The following is a 17,865-nucleotide window of genomic DNA, read 5'->3' on the forward strand; positions in this document are numbered from 1 at the left end:
AAGATTAACATGTAAGATTGAGGTACAGTGCGACTTTTTTTACTCAATAAAAGGCATACTCTTCCATGAAGGGGTTTTCCTTTCTTGAAAAAAAAGAAGAGTGCAGCAACTCCTAGCATTACAGAGCGGTAAAGCCTCGTCTACTTGATCCATCTGCTTTACCGCTTTCAGTTCAGTTCAGAGTTCTATCATACCCGCACACACATAGCCAAGATGGCGGATGACGACGATTGGGGTGAGAACAAAGTTAGAAATGATATCGTGCGACAGCTATATTTTGGGTTTTGTGAAAGATGGATAACACTGTGATTGATATTAGCTAGTATATCGTTTTGAACGTTCAAGATAACGGTTAGTTACCATTATAATATGTATTTATAGACGCTGACAACTTCGAGCCGGACGTCGCGCCGATCAAAACGGCGGTAGTGTTGGACAAATGGGAAGGCGAAGACGAAGATGAAGATGTGAAGGTAACCATACAACTAACTAGCTAGCTAGTTACATGATGAAGGCCATCTTACACCTGACTTTCAAGTCATAATTAACCCATAAGTTGTGTCTAATACAACACGCCCTGCTAGTTAGTCTGTGGACATTAGCTGGCTAGCTAGCCGCCAACTAGCATAGCATTATCCACGTTCTACTAGCTAGTTAGCTAACGGTAACAGATATATATTAGCTAGCTCGATACTGTACAAGCTGTGAGGCCGCACATGTGAACTGTCAGCGTGTGTCTCCTGGTTCGAGCTGAGACTCATTATCTGGCACTTTTGTTTTTGAATTGGTCTACGTTAGCTATGTTTTTTTGTTGTTGACTAGTTAGTAACTACGGTCTGTATTTGTTGCATTCTGAGTTGGGGAGATTCAATGGTGTAACGTTACTGACATGTAAGTTAACTAGCTAACGTTAGCTACTGAACTAGCTTTTTAGGTTAGGAGTTAATTTAGCTAACGTTAGTTAGGTCTGAACTAATGTGTTGACTGGCCAGTTTTAAGATAAACATGAATCATAATCTGACTGTGATTAGTCATTCAAGTCCGTTTAAGGCTTTGTTTGTGTTATACATTTAACAAACACTTGAATGTAAGCTAGCTGGCTAACGTTAGTTGCCAACGTCATTATTTTGCCCTGATGACATCAGATGATTGAATTGAGCCTTACTACTAGATGCTTCCAACTCTGACATATACTGAAAGTAAAGTGTATTTTCGAGAATCCTCTTCAACAGACTTTTCCCGTTGATTCATTTTCACCATTTGTCTAGAAAGTCAACCGAATTTTTAGCGTTACTGTGGGATCATACAGCTGTGGAAAAGGCTAGCAAAGCAGTTTCAATTGTTGACCATAGTTTCTGTGGAATATAGGTAGTGTTAAATTCGTATGGTGTTTTCATGTCCCCAAAGCAAAACATGATCACTACACTAGGCCTACAGTTTATTTATTTAAATGTAACATTTATTTAACTAGCCAAGTCAGTTAAAAACAAATTCTTATTTACAATGACGACCTACACCGAGAGAAACGTTCTGTGTGTTTTGGATAAGGCTTGAGCTAGGTACTTGTTTTATCCATTGAGGCCCTAATAAGGGAATATGACACATTTGCCAAATATTGGTTGAAAGGCTTTACATAACCACTTTTTGTGATAATGAGGTGGCTGTGACTGGTTCTGACATGTCTTCTGATGTTTGATAATGCAGTTGGTCTCATAACCTCAATCTAGTGGATTTCCTAGAAAATTAAGTCAAGACCTACTCTAGACAAGTCCCAGAACCAACCACCTAACTACCCAGTATTATGTAGTCACATCATTTCACTCATTCCTGTCAATTCTCCCACTGTAGGATAACTGGGATGATGAAGAGGAAGAGAAGAAAGCAGAGGCAAAGAAAGCTGGTGAAGAAATATATAATTTCCAAACAATGGTTTGAGAAAGTAGTGGCTGCAGCCTGTTGTAATATAATATATGCTGATTTGCACATACCTGTATATATTTGTGTGAATATATCATAAAAATTTTCCTGCGTCATACTGGCTGCCATGTCTTTTATTATCAAGTACCTGCTTAAATAATGTATAATTTCAACTTGATTTGATGGTTGTTTTTGTTCCAGAGATTTGCTATAACATAATTTTTTTGTTTCAGAGGCCAAAGTGTCTGAGAAGAAAAAACTGGCCGAAAAAATTAAGGAGAAAGAAAACCGGCTAAGGAAAAAGCAACAAGAGCTGAAAAAGAACGTGAGTTTTTGGAAATGTTGGATTAACTTTACAGATCTGAATATTTTCTCTCTTATGAATCCTATACTTTTTTCTTGTTGATAGTTGGAGGAGGAGGAAGAGCTTACACCCGAACAACAGCTAGCAGAAAAGTTGAAAGTGCAGAAGATGCAGGAGGAAGCTGACTTGGAGCTGGCAAAAGAGGCTTTTGGTAAGGTCCTGGAATATCCTGTCCGGTTTAACCCAGATATCAAGGATGTCATTTTTCCAGATTTTTAAAAATGTTTCTCTGATACATGAAACATATCATCTACTGCATCTTGCCATCTTTATGTAATACATGTATCACTAGTCACTTTAAACTATGCCACTTTATGTTTACATACCCTACATTACTCATCTCATATGTATATACTGTACTCTATACCATCTACTGCATCTTGCCTATGCCGTTCTGTACCATCACTCATTCATATATCTTTATGTACATATTCTTTATCCCTTTACACTTGTGTGTATAAGGTAGTAGTTGTGGAATTGTTAGGTTAGATTACTTGTTGGTTATTACTGCATTGTCGGAACTAGAAGCACAAGCATTTCGCTACACTCGCATTAACATCTGCTAACCATGTATATGTGACAAATACAATTTGATTTGATTTGATTTGATTTTACATTTTAATGTGTACCCACTAGCCAGCCATACTGTTATTGTGTGTTCTCATTAGTTTTTGTCCTTGTCATTTCAGGAATTTCAGGGGGTAGTACCATAAACAATGTTTCTGGAATTGAAGCCATGTGCCCATCTTCTAAAGAGGACTTCACAGAGTTTGAAAAGCTGCTGAAAGTGAAAATATTACAGTATGAAACATCAGTGCATTATTCAAGCTTCTTGGAGTCACTGTTTCGGGAGCTCTGTATTTCATGTGAGTTCAACATCCTACATTAATTATGGTACATTATTTATTATTCAGTGTGTTTTAGGTTTGTGCACTTATTACTTTAAAACAAATGCCAAACCACATGTTATAAATACCTCATGTTGAGATATGTGTATATATATAAGCCATTCAACAACGGTTTGACTTGTCATATTTGGAGTTCACTAACGTTCAGGCTCAACCGTTGTTATAACGTATTAACGTGTCTAAACTAAATGTTCTGTTTCTACACAGTGGAAGTTGAAGACTTAAAGAAAATCAGCTCTTCCCTGACAGTGCTACTTAATGAAAAACAGAAGCAAGAAAAGGTAAGTTGTTTCTTATTCATGATCAACAAAAATGATGTCATCCTTCTAGAGTTTTCTTCATGAATTGTAGATCTCTTTACGGTCAGTGGAGGGAGCCCTCTACCAGTACCTCCATATTGCTTTTCATTGGTCTCTGCTCAAGGAACTAATTACACCCTGGTTGCGCCATTTACATGAATATTCACTCAATTCACTTTGAAGAACACCAAGTGTTTGTTTGTAGCAATGATTTAAGTTTTGTTTTGGTTCCACAGGCAATCAAAGGCAAAAAGAAGAAGAAAGGAGTTGTACTTGGTGGCGGTATGAAAGCCAAGGGGAAAGATGACCTTGCAGACTATGGAGAATTTGATGGTGGCTACACCCAAGACTATGATGACTTCATGTGATGACGGCTATATCCCCACTGCCCTTTCACCCTTTAACCCTCAGAAATGCAGCTGTACTTCTCATGCTATCCAGTGTCATCCTGGAAAAACCTGAACAATGTGTCGCCCTTTCATTTTGCTTCAATGATCCGAGGGACTATACAGGGAGCATCCAGTACCAACACTTCTGTTAATACATAATGAAATTGCCTTTTCTCTCATTCAGCCTCCAAACTTCATAAAGTTACAAAACACAGTGAAAAATACTTTACAAGCTGTATGTGATTTGTAGAGCACGTTTTTGATTTAGAGAAATTATATGCTCATGTCAAATTCCAGTTGCTACTGCAGTGACATCTAAACAAATTAGGTTCTATGCAAATAATTTCACCCAGAATGTCTATAAATATTATAGGTATTTCACTTTACCTGTTGATGGGTTTCTTACAGGAAAGTATATAGTATCTATAACGGTTGCCAAATACACATGTTATCTTTATCCGTCGAAAGTTTCATTGTTTGTGCTTTGAAACTGACACTACATGTTTAGTAGTTGATTTTACAGCGGGCTTATGCATCCACTGTAAAAATGGATAGACAAGTGTAATGCATTTTAGAGTTGGGCGCTATCCAGATTTTCATACCATCATACTGGTCCTGAATGCACAAAACACATTTAAGCAGGAGGGATTTATCCAGGAGGGACTTAATTGTCTCTGCTGTAACCAAGAAGCTTGATCTTGCAAGCGAACCACTGATCTAGTGAGTTAGTAAACCCAATGCATAGCTGGAGATAATTTATTTGGCATGTCTAAGATAGTTCTAAGCAGTTTTATTGAAAATCAAACTGTTTCAAAGTTATATGGTATACAGCCCAAGCCTAATTAATTTTACGATAAGATGTGACCAAACCTCGTGGCCATCCTCTGGATACATCTGTGGAATATCCTTGAACAGTTGAAGCAAGAGTGATTTTAGGTATTTTTTTTGTGCATGACAAACTAAATTTGCTCATCAATTGCTACTAATGCAGATAAAATTGTGATCTAGCAAGTTTCTAACACAACTGGTCTCCTTAACATTGCTTCTGCAGGCTTGTATCAAGTGAGACAAGGAGGGGGATTATGGGCTGACCTTATTGTCTTCATAATGGTAGAAAGGGACATGTTTATTCCTATTTTCTAACATTTGATAGTTTTCAAATTGTTAAGGAAATTGAATGTGGTGTACAATATAACGTAAAAGATGACCAGGTCTTCAGTGTTTTATATGCATCTAATTTAATAAAATCACTGGTCGAAAGGATAAATTATCCAATTTCTCTGAGTTCACTGACAGTTGTGTTATGGCTTGAGTTGATTAGAAGTAGTTTGTCCACAGTGTGCGCTTTACAATGTCAGCCACAGTTGTAGTTGTAAGTTTACATACACCTTAGCCAAATACATTTAAACTCAGTTTTTTTTAAATTCCTGACCTTTAATCCTAGTAAAAATTCCCTGTTTTAGGTCAACACTTTATTTTAAGAATGTTAAATGTCAGAATAATAGTAGATCGAATTATTTATTTCAGCTTTTATTTCTTTCATCATATTCCCAGTGGGTCAGAAGTTTACATACACTCAATTAGTATTTGGTGGTAGCATTGCCTTTAAATTGTTTAACTTGTATCAAACATTTCGGGTAGCCTTCCACAAGCTTCCCACAATAAGTTGGATGAATTTTGGCCCATTCTTCCTGACAGAGCTGGTGTAACTGATTCAGGTTTGTAGGCCTCCTTGCTCGCACATGCTTTTTCAGTTCTGCCCACACATTTTCTATAGGATTGAGGTCAGGGCTTTGTGATGGCCACTCCAGTACCTTGACTTTGTTGTCCTTAAGCCATTTTGCCACAACTTTGGAAGTATGCTTGGGGTCATTGTCCATTTGTAAGACCCATTTGCGACCGAGCTTTAACTTCCTGACTGATGTCTTGAGATGTTGCTTCAATATATCCACATAATTGTCTTTCCTCATGAAACCATCTATTTTGTGAAGTGCACCAGTCCCTCCTGTAGCAAAGCACCCCCACAACATGATGCTGCCACCCCCGTGCTTCACGGTTAGGATGGTGTTCTTTGGCTTGCAAGCTTCCCCCTTTTTCTACAAACATAACGATGGTCATTATGGCCAAACAGTTCAATGTTTGTTTCATCAGACCAGAGGACATTTCTCCAAAAAGTACAGTCTTTGTCCCCATGTGCAGTTGCAAACCGTAGCCTGGCTTTTTTATGGTGGTTTTGGAGCAGTGGCTTCTCCCTTGCTGAGCGGCCTTTCAGGTTATGTCAATTTAGGACTCGTTTTACTGTGGATATAGATACTTTTGTACCCGTTTCCTCCAGCATCTTCACAAGGTCCTTTGCGGTTGTTCTGGGATTGATTTGCACTTTTCGCACCAAAGTACGTTAATCTCTAGGAGACAGAACTCATCTCCTTCCTGAGCGGTATGACGGCTGCGTGGTCCCATGGTGTTTATACTTACGTACTATTGTTTATACAGATGAAAGTGGACCCTTCAGGTGTTTGGAAATTGCTCCCAAGGATGAACCAGACTTTTTTTCTGAGGTCTTGGCTGTTTTCTTTTGATTTTCCCATGATGTCAAGCAAAGAGCCACTGAGTTTGAAGGTAGGCCTTGAAATACATCCACAGGTACACCTCCAATTGACTCAAATAATGTAAATTAGCCTATCAGAAGCTTCTAAAGCCATGACATCATTTTCTGGAATTTTCCAAGCTGTTTAAAAGCACAGTCAACTTAGTGTATGTAAACTTCTGACCCACTGGAATTGTGATACAGTGAGTTAGAAGTGGAATAATCTGTCTGTAAACAATTGTTGGAAAATTTACTTGTGTCATGCACAAAGTAAATATCCTAAACGACTTGCCAAAACTATAGTTTGTTAACAATAAATTTGTGGAGTGGTTGAAAAATGAGTTTTAATTACTCCAACCTAAGTGTATGTAAACTTCCGACTTCAACTGTATGTTGTGAATGTGAGCCAACAAAGATTTGTCTAAGTTTAAGTGAATCAGCAATCCAACATGTTCTTGTTTTATTTGGGGTGTGGTGTCTTAATTACTGGTTACAATCTTGAATGGCATGTAATAAATATCCCATTATTTACAATTTCAAGTAGTAAATATTCATCACAGTACAGGTGAAGAAAATACAATATTTGCTGTAACATTAAAATCTCCACCAAATGTTCCCTGGGAGATACCTGTGTTATAGATAACCATAAATTCATAACTGAACAAATATTTTGTTATGGGCCTTACTCACAATCAAAAAACATATTTCAATAACAAATCAAATGTTATTACAAACAGTACATAATGAAGAAAAAAAACTTGGGTATATTTACTGAAGGGCTAAAATATAAATTTGAATCCCATCACCAAAACCCACTTTCTTTAGTAATTTACCAACATGTCTGATGTGATTGTGATGTGGAGACCCTGATCTGTAGTGCTGTGCTTTAGCCTGAGGTGCGTGTGGCAGTGGGATTCCGAGTACTGCGTCTACGGCTGTTGCGGAGTGCGTTGGCTCCTGCTCTCTGCTTCCTGCCTCGGCCATCCCTCACTGCGCTCGCCAGAGACTGCCCGGGGGAGTTCTGCAGAGCCTGGAACACGCTTTGACGGGTCACCTCACGGTCGCCACAGGTAAAGGTAAGTGCCACTCTCTCGTTGCTCTTCATGACACGGGAAGTACCGTCAGAGGTGCCATCAAAGCAGCGTCCCAGTGCTATCTCTTTGGCAGTGCGGGGGTCCTGGTCTGTCACTGTGTAGATGCCATAGTTGTGGCCCAGAGGGTCCAGTGGTGCCAGCATTGTGAACTCATTGGTGTCGTTGTTGACGGCTAGTGGCAGGTGATTAACCAGGTACTCTTGAAGCATGGAGTTAACATTGTCCCTCTTACAGCTGCCCTGAGGGATCACCTTCACCAGAGTGCGGTCCACTCGGTCCTGGTCATAGAGCATGCCGCTGCACTTGAACTCCAGGCACACAGCAGAGACGGTGGACTGGTCCATGTCGCGGATGCTGCGGGTGTCGCGGAGGCCATACAATTGGCCAACGGTCTTGGGGTGAGTGCCGCCCTGGTTTCGGGAGCGCATGTTGATCTCATGGGGACCATTGATCTTGACCTTGACATAGCAGGCTCGGTACTCCATGGGCTTGGGCCACCAGCTCAGGTAGTCTTCTGTCCAGCTCATAGGATCGTCTTCATTGAAAGGCACTGTGTTGTAGTCGTAGCGATCTCCCTCCACTCTGGTGAAGCGGAAGTGGCCTGCAGTAAATGGGGCTTCCTCACATTCTTTCAGTTGGTCAAATGAGTACACAGGTCCATTGAGCTCTTCAGCTGTGTTTGGGCTGGGCTTGGCCACATTGATGCTGAAGGCTGTCTTCTTTAACCTGGAGTCATTGTGGTCTGACCGTCTGTAGTTCAGCTTGCCCAGGTACGGCTGAGGAACTCCAATGATGTTGGGGTTAAACTTGGGAGCAGATGGGACTGCCTCGAGTTCTTCTCCTCCCATGTTGGCCATAACGTGGGCAGAATATGCGTCAGGTTTCTGGTCGTCGCAGAAGGCAGGCAGACAGGCACCATTGGGGCCAGTGATGACGCTGTCAAAGCGTCCCCAGGCACGAGGGTTGGAGGAGTAACCTGCAGTGGGCTCCATGTTGATCAGGGTCACCACCACTCCCTCTACCTGCTCACTGGGCATGAAGCGATCGCTGCGGAAGCCTCGCACCTTGATGTAACACCTCCTGTTTTCTGGGACGTCCAGGTTAAACAGCCTCCTCTCTCTGATCTCCATGTTCCCAATGAGGAAGGTCCTCTCTTCCCTTTTACCACGTTGCTTCTTCTCCATCTGGAAGATCCCCTCCTCCTCCCACAAGCCTGTGTCGGGGTTCAAGGACCACAGCTTCATGGTGTCCAGGTGCTCAGGCATTTTCACCTGTGTTGAATCCATTTTCACCTTCACCTCTCCGGCGTTCAGTGGTTCTCCGGCCTCCTCGTCCCTGAAGTCAACTGAGAACATACCGTATGTTCTCAGGGGCAAGGTGTCACCCTCATCTCCTATGAAGTTGAGGTCACTCTGTGCGGCTGCTGCTGTGGACACGTCTCTAGCGTCCAGAAAAGTGATGCTAGCCTTCACATTACCCACAAATACTTCTCCATTCTGCTTGTAGAAGGAGTTGGGTGGGATCTGGATCTCAGCAATAGGATCCTGGCCCTCCACCTCTCCCAGCTGAAGAGTGTTGAGCTCTGTTGAGCTGATGGTCACTGGTTCCTTCTTCCTCAAAAGCTTGATCTCATGGTAGACGGCGCCCCCTTTGGTGTTGAATGGAAGAACCTTGGTGGTGTTGACGAACTTATCCATGTTGTCCACAAAGGTCATCACCAGCCTCTCAGTGTCAAGGGGGACCTGGATGGAGAAGGTGCCTTTGTAGCCTGTGCGGCTGACTCTGGCTCCATTGATGTAGACATGACCAAATCTCATGGGCTCCCCAGTGTCTGCGGCCATGGCCCGCCCACGCACAATGACTTTGGTCTCCACACACTTCTGGCAGCCACATTCGGTCGCCACCATGGTGGGGAGCTCATAGCCCTGGCATTTCAGTTGTTTCTTCTCCATCTTTGCCACCCCACAGCAGTATGCCACTGAGTCTTTGCACCTGATTCCATTGTCCAGCTGTCCTGCACAAGTCCCTGAGTGGCACTTTCCTACGTCGTAATAGAGTGAGTCGGTGCTGTTTTGATAGCAGTCATGAGGTAAGCGAATAAGGTAGGATCCGGGTTTTGGGTTACATGAAGGTTGATCTTTACCTGTGAGGAGAAAGGGGTAGAAAACAGACCAACACATTAAAAGATTTACAATCAGTTATTTTATGAGAAAATCAATACCCTTTCATTCTCCCTCTGATCATTGACTGATGTCATGCTAATGGCTGTTCACATAGTAAATATGAATGTGTGAATATCAACCGCGGTGCTTTGTGATCAAACCTAAGACTGTGACTATGGCAGGTTTGGACTTGATGGCCCCAGCCTGGTTGCTGGCTCTGCAGTAGTACTCCCCAGTCTGCTCCATGCTCAGGTTTCTTAAGACCAGCGTGCTGTCATAGTTCAGCTGCTTCCTGTCCAGCAGGCTGCCGTTGTGAAACCTACCGAGTCACAGATGACTGTTGAACACTATACCCAGCCAATACTGTTTGATTTTGATATGGTAAATATATAACATTTTCCAAGCTGTCATTACAGATCCATTGGCTTACCACTGGTAATCTTCTGGCTCTGGTAATCCACCTACTTTGCAGCAGAGAGCAGCTGTCTGGCCCTCTCTTCTGGCCTTGTTTTCAGGGTTCTTCACCACATGGAGCTTCTCTGAGGGATCACATTACAGTGTCTGAGACCAATGTAAAACAGAGAAATGTAACAATGTTAGCTTTCATTTTTTTGTTTTTGTGGCCATTTTACCTGCTCTATTCAGCATGATACTGAGGACAGAGGTGTGTTCGGTGCCGTGGGGCACGGTGACAGTGTGAGGGGCGTGGTTCCGCAGCTGGACGGTCAGTGTGGCGTTGCCGTCGGGACAGATCCCTGGGATGCGAAAGTGTCCATTGTGGTCGGTGACGGTGAGGAGTTTGGAGCTGGGGCCGAAGCGGAGGATGGTGGCCCCTGGGGCAGGGAGACCTCCAGCACTGCGGACAGAGCCCAGTACAATGTGGTCCTGACACATACAGGTGTCACACTCCGCATTCACCCTACCCATCTCACAGTGCAGTGTGCAACCTGGAACAACAGCAGCAATACAGTTTAACATGTCAGACCATTTCTAGAATAAAATGCAAATGGTATGCAAATAGTACTGTGACATTACAGAGGTTTCTATCATATTTAATAGCTGTAATGGAGATGTTGAGAGCGACTCACCAGTCCCAGGGCATTCAGGTCCTTTGCAGGCTCTTCCCTCCACTGTAGGTCCGCTGCACTGCTTATCCCACTGCTTAGGCTGGGACTGGCATTTCCTGGAGCGCACCTGCATTGCCACCAGACCACACTTGGCAGAGCAATGACTCCAGTCTGACCAAGGACCCCAGGCATCCAGTATGCCTTCTGACCCAGTGTTGCCTGATTGAAAATAGGTTTTCACTCCATTACAAAAGACAGATATAATTGCAGTAGCTAGAAATATTGCTTGGAAGATAAATGATGGCTTTCACTATTATAGAACAGTTTTATTTGACATAATACAGTAGCTACTTCTCAACTGTATTAAAGTAAGGCTCCCAGCCACACCTTTGGGGCACAGGAAGCGCACAGCGTAATTGGAGCAGTTGCGGCCAGGGGCCTGCTCAGCGTTGGCACACCAGAAGCCCAGGGTAGGGTCTGCGTGAGTCTTCTCCCCCGTGTTGCGAGCAGGGATCCAGTCAGTGGTGCGAGCCTCCAGAGCCTGGGGGGCATCACACACCCGCGCACGGTAGTAGAAACGGATAGCATCCAACTGCTCATAGTCTCCTCGACCTCCAGGGTGGTCCACGTTGAACCAAGTGGTCCACTCATAGTTATCTGGACACAGAATGTCGCACAATGAGTACTACTTCAGAATGTTACAGTGTTTCCTCTTTGGCTATAAAACAATGGCATTACATTTGTTAGCTCTTTTCTCTGCTGCTGTCAACACTGATGCCATTGGGCTGTAATTCTGAAAGTTATAGTTCTTCATACCATATTGTTTCATAGACATTAACCAGACTTAAAGCCACAATCCGGACTTAAAGCCACAGTCGTGACAATTGTGTAAAGAGATGTATTTTGGGATGTTAAATGTTACCTTCAGAGTGGTAGACTGCAGGGTTGTTTTGTCTCGCATCTCTTAAACTGTCTCTCCTCCATGTTCCTGTAAAACATCACACACACCTCATGATGACTCAGGATTGACCTGTTGTGACATCACTGACCAATGCCTTAATGCTGACCAGACTGGCCAAACCTCGGACCAGACAGACCAAACCTCTGGCTATTTCTTCCTAGAGGAGTCTGACCACCCGTAAAGCAATGGGAAAGAATCTGTATCTTTCATATCGTTCAACTATACTCTGAGTCATGGAACAGTATATTACGAGTTTGACTCTAACTTCATGTTGTGCCACACTAATCTCTTTCTGGTGATTTGCCCTGTGTACTTTGGAAATAAAATGAATTACGCCAACACATAAAGCTGCCAATAGCATTTCAAAGTGGTCGAGGAAATATGTTGTGGACCAACAGTGAAAAGGCTACAAGAGTTTATTTATTTTCCATTTCTGTCCCATCGTTACTCTCAGCTGCAAACAATCAACTGCTTTGTACTGTAATGTCACTGAAACCAAGAGATTGATACTCATTATTCATTCTGCTTGCTGTGTAATTTACAGAATGACATTTGTAGTGTACAGTGTTACATAATGCATATTTGGACTTTTCCCAGACCATTGCATTTACAGTACCCACCGAACACTATAATCGTTCTGAGTTCACATTGGGGCTCAGTATAAGCATGCTACTGGCACGTACTTGTGTGGCCAATTGCAGACAGGTGTCTCCTTAGCCTGGTGCTTATACATATCCCGGCCTACTTAAGGTTGTAGAGCAGAATCAGTAATGGGAACATGCAACAATATACCTCTGTTTACTAATGGTTTGGGAGAATATGGAGCACAGGCTTCTGCAGAGTCAGAAGATCACCAGGCTGCTGTCTATGTCCAAAGGAGACCTCTGTTCTGACTTCTCAAATTCACATTAGATAATACACTCAACTTTATAATGAAATTATCAATGATAATCGAATTTCCACATACAGGATATCATCCTGGTTTACGTTTTGACACATGTTGAATTTTTTTTAAATGTTTCCCAGTTGAAATAATAGTTACAATTCCCAAGCTGAGCCTTGCGAATGAATTATGGCGTTACAACTGCCAAACCGAGCTGTGTGTGTGTGTGTTAGGGATATGTGTGTGTGTGTGTGTGTGTGTGTGTGTGTGTGTGTGTGTGTGTGTGTGTGTGTGTGTGTGTGTGTGTGTGTGTGTGTGTGTGTGTGTGTGTGTGTGTGTGTGTGTGTGTGTGTGTGTGTGTACATGTTAGGGGTGTGTGTGTGTGTACATGTTAGGGGTGTGTGTGTGTGTTGGGGACAGTAAGGAGAATGTAAATAGTAACTGCTAATGAAGACCAACCTTGTGCCATAGTGGTGACTCCCAGAGCTAGGAGGAGAGCCCATGTTGATAGGCAGCACATCCTGGCACTCTGCTGTTGCCTCTGACCTGTGACCTCTGACCTTGTGGTAATGACCTTCACACGCCAGGCACGACAACACGAAGAATAGTCCACCAACACCTCCAGCAACTCCTGTAGAGGGAAAATGTAAATACTTAGCCAGATTCATTGCTGACAGATTATCACAAACAAAAACAGTAGTGTAACTTTGTGTTCCACAGTATAAAATGAAATGCTTTTATTTTCTATTGCATATGATTCCCTGGATGGAATATTAGAGGAGGCTGGAGGGAGGAGCTATAAGAGGACGGGCTCATTATAGTGGCTGGAATGGAATAAATGGAAAGGTATCAAACATGGAAATTACGTTCCACTCTGTTCCATTAATGGCATTCCAGCCATTACAATGAGACAGTCCTCCTATAACTCCTCCCACCAGTCTCCACTGATCTACACCTCGGTGACAGTTATTAAATGCATTTTTTTCACTGAGGAGATCAACAGTAATTTAAAAAACATACAGTATATTGGTGGTTAAATGTATTTATTTATTTTATTTCACCTTTACTTAACCAGGTAGGCCTGTTGAGAACAAGTTCTCATTTACAACTATGACCTGGCCAAGATAAAGCAAAGCAGTGCGACAAAAACAACACAGAGTTACACATGGGATAAACAAACGTTCAGTCAGTAACAGAATAGATTTTTGCAATTCGTTCCAGTCATTGGCAGCAGAGAACTGGAAGGAAAGGCGGCCAAAGGAGGTGTTGGCTTTGCGGATAACCAGTGAAAAATTCCTGCTGGAGCGTGTGCTACGGGTGGGTGTTGCTATGGTGACCGGTGAGCTGAGATAAGGCTGGGCTTTACCTAGCAAAGACTTATAGATGACCTGGAGCCAGTGGGTTTGGCGATGAATATGTAGCGAGGGCCAGCAGAATGACAGATTTATCAAATAAAACAATAATCACTATTTTTATCCTTCTCACGCTTTGAGGTCTCTAGGAGGGACACTAGAGGCGGGTGCAGAAACATAAGAATGAAAGAACATTATGGATGTGCAGAAGCCCTCTCAAATGACACATCTGTGCTAGCCATCACTTGGTTTCAAGGGAACACTAAAACGTTTCTGCATCCATTGACCAAGCACAGGGCTACACAAGCCAAAACGAAAACACACACACACGCACACTGGCACGCACACGTGCACACACAAATGATATCCCATGAAAAGCCACGCACACACTCTTACTTATTTCCATGAATAGGCTACCTCCTTGCACAATCACACACAAACACTCATAGCTACACACATGCAAGCTGAAACCTATTGTCCGTCAATACGTCAAACTGTCTTTCAAGTTCACACAGACTAACGAGAATGTCTTTCAGTATTTTATGAAATGTCTGAACTCACAAATGTGCATCTATTGAACAGTTTTATATCATCAATAAACCAAGACTCAAAGAACAGAAGCTGAACTTGCATTCAGCACTCCCAAATCGTCTATAAAAAATATGTCTGTTGAAAGAACAACGTTAACAGTATAGTTCAAAGATGGGTCAACAGGGAATGAGAGGGAAAGAGAAGGCGACTATGGATCTCAGTCTTACCCTGTGAGTATCTCTGTATAGTAGTGTTCAGTAGTCTCTCTCCTCCCTGTATGCAGGGTGCTGTGTCTGTGCTGACTGTCTTGCTGCTCTCTCTTATACAGCTCAGTGCCGAGCCCAGGGGTCGGCTCCGTGCCATTCACAGGAAGCCAGCTGAGAGCGTGAAGACTGGAGACCACAAGTACGACTGAGCCCACTCTCTGCTGCTGCTTCTGGGAAGGTAGGGGGCTTACTGTAACCTTCTGCTGTACCTCTGTGTCTATAGATGAGGATACCCAGGTCTAGACATAAGGGAGAATTGACCTCAGTCAGATGGGTCATCATTTTAAGTGGACATGGAACCTAGTTAAAGCTGGAATCCGTTGCCCTTTACACTTCTACCAGTCTACGGGTTGAAAATGGCAGGTTTGGGCACTGATAAACGGCTAAAATGGAATGCAGTATCTTTACAGTAACATGCTATACATGAGAGAGCTCTGAGCTCTGGGTCGGAGCTCTGGGTCTGCGCTTCACACACTTTGGAGAGGTGTGACCACTTGGACACCAGTTAGTCGTCCCACTCAACCCCTTGTCATTTTGTTGTCTTATGTTGCACCTACCCCACATTTTTCAGGAATGGTTTTACTATGTTACTGAATGTATCCAGAGTATTTTCAGATGTCGTTATCAGCAAATGCGGCGAAAAGTACAGTAAATGTAAAATGCACAAAATCAACAGTGTATTGTTTGAATTCAGTCTTGTCATGTGTACTTTCGTGTCCTCACCTTTGGTCTAATAATTTTACCAATAATCTCGGAACTGTTCCCGTTCTTTTTTGTATTTTATTTTTACCCCCCCAAAAATATATATTCTAACCAAATACAAACATGCTGTTCCCTTTCAATTGCTACCATGGTTATGCATATGCTTTTCATATTTATTCTGTAAGGAACATTTCAATTTACCCCTATCCATATAGGCCAATTCCCACAAGTGATAAGGGTTAGTGGTGAAACAGCCACGTCCGTTTGGGATATTACAACAACAAAGAAGTTACTGCAAACAACCAACACAGTTTTACATCATTTTACACGCGAAAGATGCTGTGCAACGCTCCTCAGCTCATCAACAAAAACAATAACAACTGTGGTGGGGCGGCCAGTGGAGCTGTTTCACCCTACTGCAGATTCCATCTTTAACCACCTGATGTACATGAGATGGATAATCTGGTATTTCCTGCCCTTATATTGGAGTAGGTCCATGTCAGTATTCAACTATACAAAAAGAGAGTAGTAACTATAGTGAGAAAGAGAGAGTTAAAGACCTTCCAACACAGACAAGAACACAACGCACCCATTCCTAAACGATTATATTAGTGGTCCCCAGTTGAAATGCCAGCAATAGCATCTAATGTGAATTGGTAATTACAATGGCTTCATCCCATGTGGGATTGTCTTTTGTTGTGCAACATCAACACACAGTAACATTTCTGAAGCTGCTCCCATCAACAGTTTAGATTAGAGGCCATGAAGACAGTTCTTATGAACGACCCCACATTAGGACAGTAAACACACAGACTCATGCCCTTTATTATTAGTGTTCATTTATCCAGACTTTGATCTGTTGATAAACAGTGTCTTTGGGATTTTCAGTAATGGCGTGCCAACAGCAATACACTGACTTATGATGGCACTGAAATATAGAAAGTACAGCTACATGTGTAGCCCAACTTGAGGTCATAGCGATCCCACATCTAGCTAGTTTGGAGAGAAGATGTGACTGTTTAGATTCTGAACAGAGGTTAAGGTTAACTAAGAATTCTCTGGTTATAATGATGAATATAAACGTAGGTACTTACCGATTTTTGTAGTCTGTTGCTACTATATACGAGTAGGACAACATTCAACTTGACATTATTCAACAAATGGAGTGGAAACATTCATACATTGATTCACCATTTGCGAGAAGGTGGGTCAGAACAGAATAGCCCCTCATCGGTTTAATCATGTGAATCCCATTCTACTAACAACCCTCTCACCACCAGACTACCCTGCACTGTCGACACCAGAAACCCGTCACTTAGAACCTGAGCACAGTGTGGCATTAGTGTGAAATTGTATAACAGCTGAATCCAATTTAACGAGTTTGTGCCTTTACGTAATGAAAATGTAAGATACTCACGATGTCTTTAAACAAGATAAATTAACCTTCAAATCCACTATAAAAAAATATATATTCATAGACACAATCTCATTAATTTCAGATAATGTAATTATGGGAACATTAGCTCAAAGCCCAATAAAAGGCTATATTTATACAAGTCGTCATGCTGTCACTCACTCTTCATCATCCACTAAATCACGGTGAAACCAAACATTCACCCTTAATAGAGATTAATGTTGACCATCATCAGGGATCCTGTATGAGACTTTAAACCCTATCTTCTCAATCACATTATAGCAGTTTTTTTAAGCGCCTCTGAGACACAGGCCTGCACAATATTGGAAATGGAATGGCAGTAGTGTTCACATTAGTCATTTACATTCATTAACAACTTTATAGATAGGGTTCTTATGAAATGAAAGTCTATTTCATTATGTTTGCATCATGCAATCATTGCGTTCACTCGTCAATTATTGGTCATCAGTAAAAGGACATGAGGTTTTCTCATGGGTTTTCTGGGATTGATGAAGTCATTCATTTCATCCCCTTGGTTGAAAAGGCTGGTTGGTAGACTGGCAATTTTAGGAACTGTGGAAACCTACTAAAAATACCTGGTCAGCGTAACTCTACTAAACGGTCCTGGACAGTTCTCAGTCTGATGGTTTTCCACACGACCCTCATTAACTTACCTCATCATGTAAATTACAAGGCGTGGTGTGCACAGCAGGAGGAGTGGATGGATGCCACTCACCCGCTGGCATAACGACAGAACTGGAGTTCTGATCAAATGGACACCAGTTCTGTCGTCTTACACCCAGGGGAAGTGACAGAGAGATACCACAGCTCTTTTGCTGCATGTTGTTCTTTATATAACCTCACTGATAAATACTGATATTAATGACAGCTTTGTGTTTGATGTTCACCGCTGGTTTTAGATGTTGACATTGATAGATTATAGATTATGTGAAATAAACAGATGCAGAC

At 42.3% G+C, this 17,865-nt stretch overlaps 2 protein-coding genes across 4 annotated transcripts in view; one reads left to right on the plus strand and one right to left on the minus strand.

Annotated features, from left to right (window-relative positions):
- The first annotated feature begins 75 nt into the window (after positions 1-75).
- LOC139575976 (eukaryotic translation initiation factor 3 subunit J-A-like) lies at positions 76-5,147 on the plus strand. The gene is made up of 8 exons (XM_071401510.1): positions 76-235; positions 382-473; positions 1,849-1,900; positions 2,151-2,242; positions 2,327-2,432; positions 2,971-3,147; positions 3,397-3,470; positions 3,725-5,147. The coding sequence occupies exons 1-8, from the start codon at positions 214-216 to the stop codon at positions 3,854-3,856; spliced, it is 747 nt and encodes a 248-aa protein (XP_071257611.1). The 5' UTR covers positions 76-213; the 3' UTR covers positions 3,857-5,147.
- Positions 5,148-5,381: 234 nt separating this feature from the next.
- Positions 5,382-17,865, minus strand: part of cilp (cartilage intermediate layer protein, nucleotide pyrophosphohydrolase) — a 56,614-nt gene continuing 44,130 nt past the window's right edge. For 2 of the 3 annotated variants that reach the window (XM_071401508.1, XM_071401509.1), the window contains 8 exons: positions 13,091-13,262; positions 11,710-11,775; positions 11,175-11,444; positions 10,809-11,006; positions 10,353-10,667; positions 10,151-10,259; positions 9,882-10,039; positions 5,382-9,701 (listed from right to left, as the gene is read on the minus strand). In XM_071401508.1, coding sequence (XP_071257609.1) covers positions 7,351-9,701; positions 9,882-10,039; positions 10,151-10,259; positions 10,353-10,667; positions 10,809-11,006; positions 11,175-11,444; positions 11,710-11,775; positions 13,091-13,151 — 3,528 coding nt within the window. In that variant the 5' untranslated portion in view covers positions 13,152-13,262 and the 3' untranslated portion in view covers positions 5,382-7,350. Of the gene's footprint in view, positions 9,702-9,881; positions 10,040-10,150; positions 10,260-10,352; positions 10,668-10,808; positions 11,007-11,174; positions 11,445-11,709; positions 11,776-13,090; positions 13,263-14,741; positions 15,022-17,865 lie in introns of those variants that run through there. The other variant, XM_071401507.1, reaches the window with a different exon arrangement.

Source organism: Salvelinus alpinus, chromosome 5 (assembly GCF_045679555.1).
Source record: "Salvelinus alpinus chromosome 5, SLU_Salpinus.1, whole genome shotgun sequence".
NCBI lineage: Eukaryota > Metazoa > Chordata > Actinopteri > Salmoniformes > Salmonidae > Salvelinus > Salvelinus alpinus.

What these genes read in the sequence shown, in the direction of transcription:
- LOC139575976 (XM_071401510.1), top strand. Translation starts at nt 214, where the DNA reads ATGGCGGATGACGACGATTGGG. An exon ending in AGCAGAGGCAAAGAAAGCTG is followed by an intron (nt 1,901 to 2,150) that starts GTGAAGAAATAT and finishes TTTTTGTTTCAG; the next exon opens with AGGCCAAAGTGTCTGAGAAG. An exon ending in AACAAGAGCTGAAAAAGAAC is followed by an intron (nt 2,243 to 2,326) that starts GTGAGTTTTTGG and finishes TCTTGTTGATAG; the next exon opens with TTGGAGGAGGAGGAAGAGCT.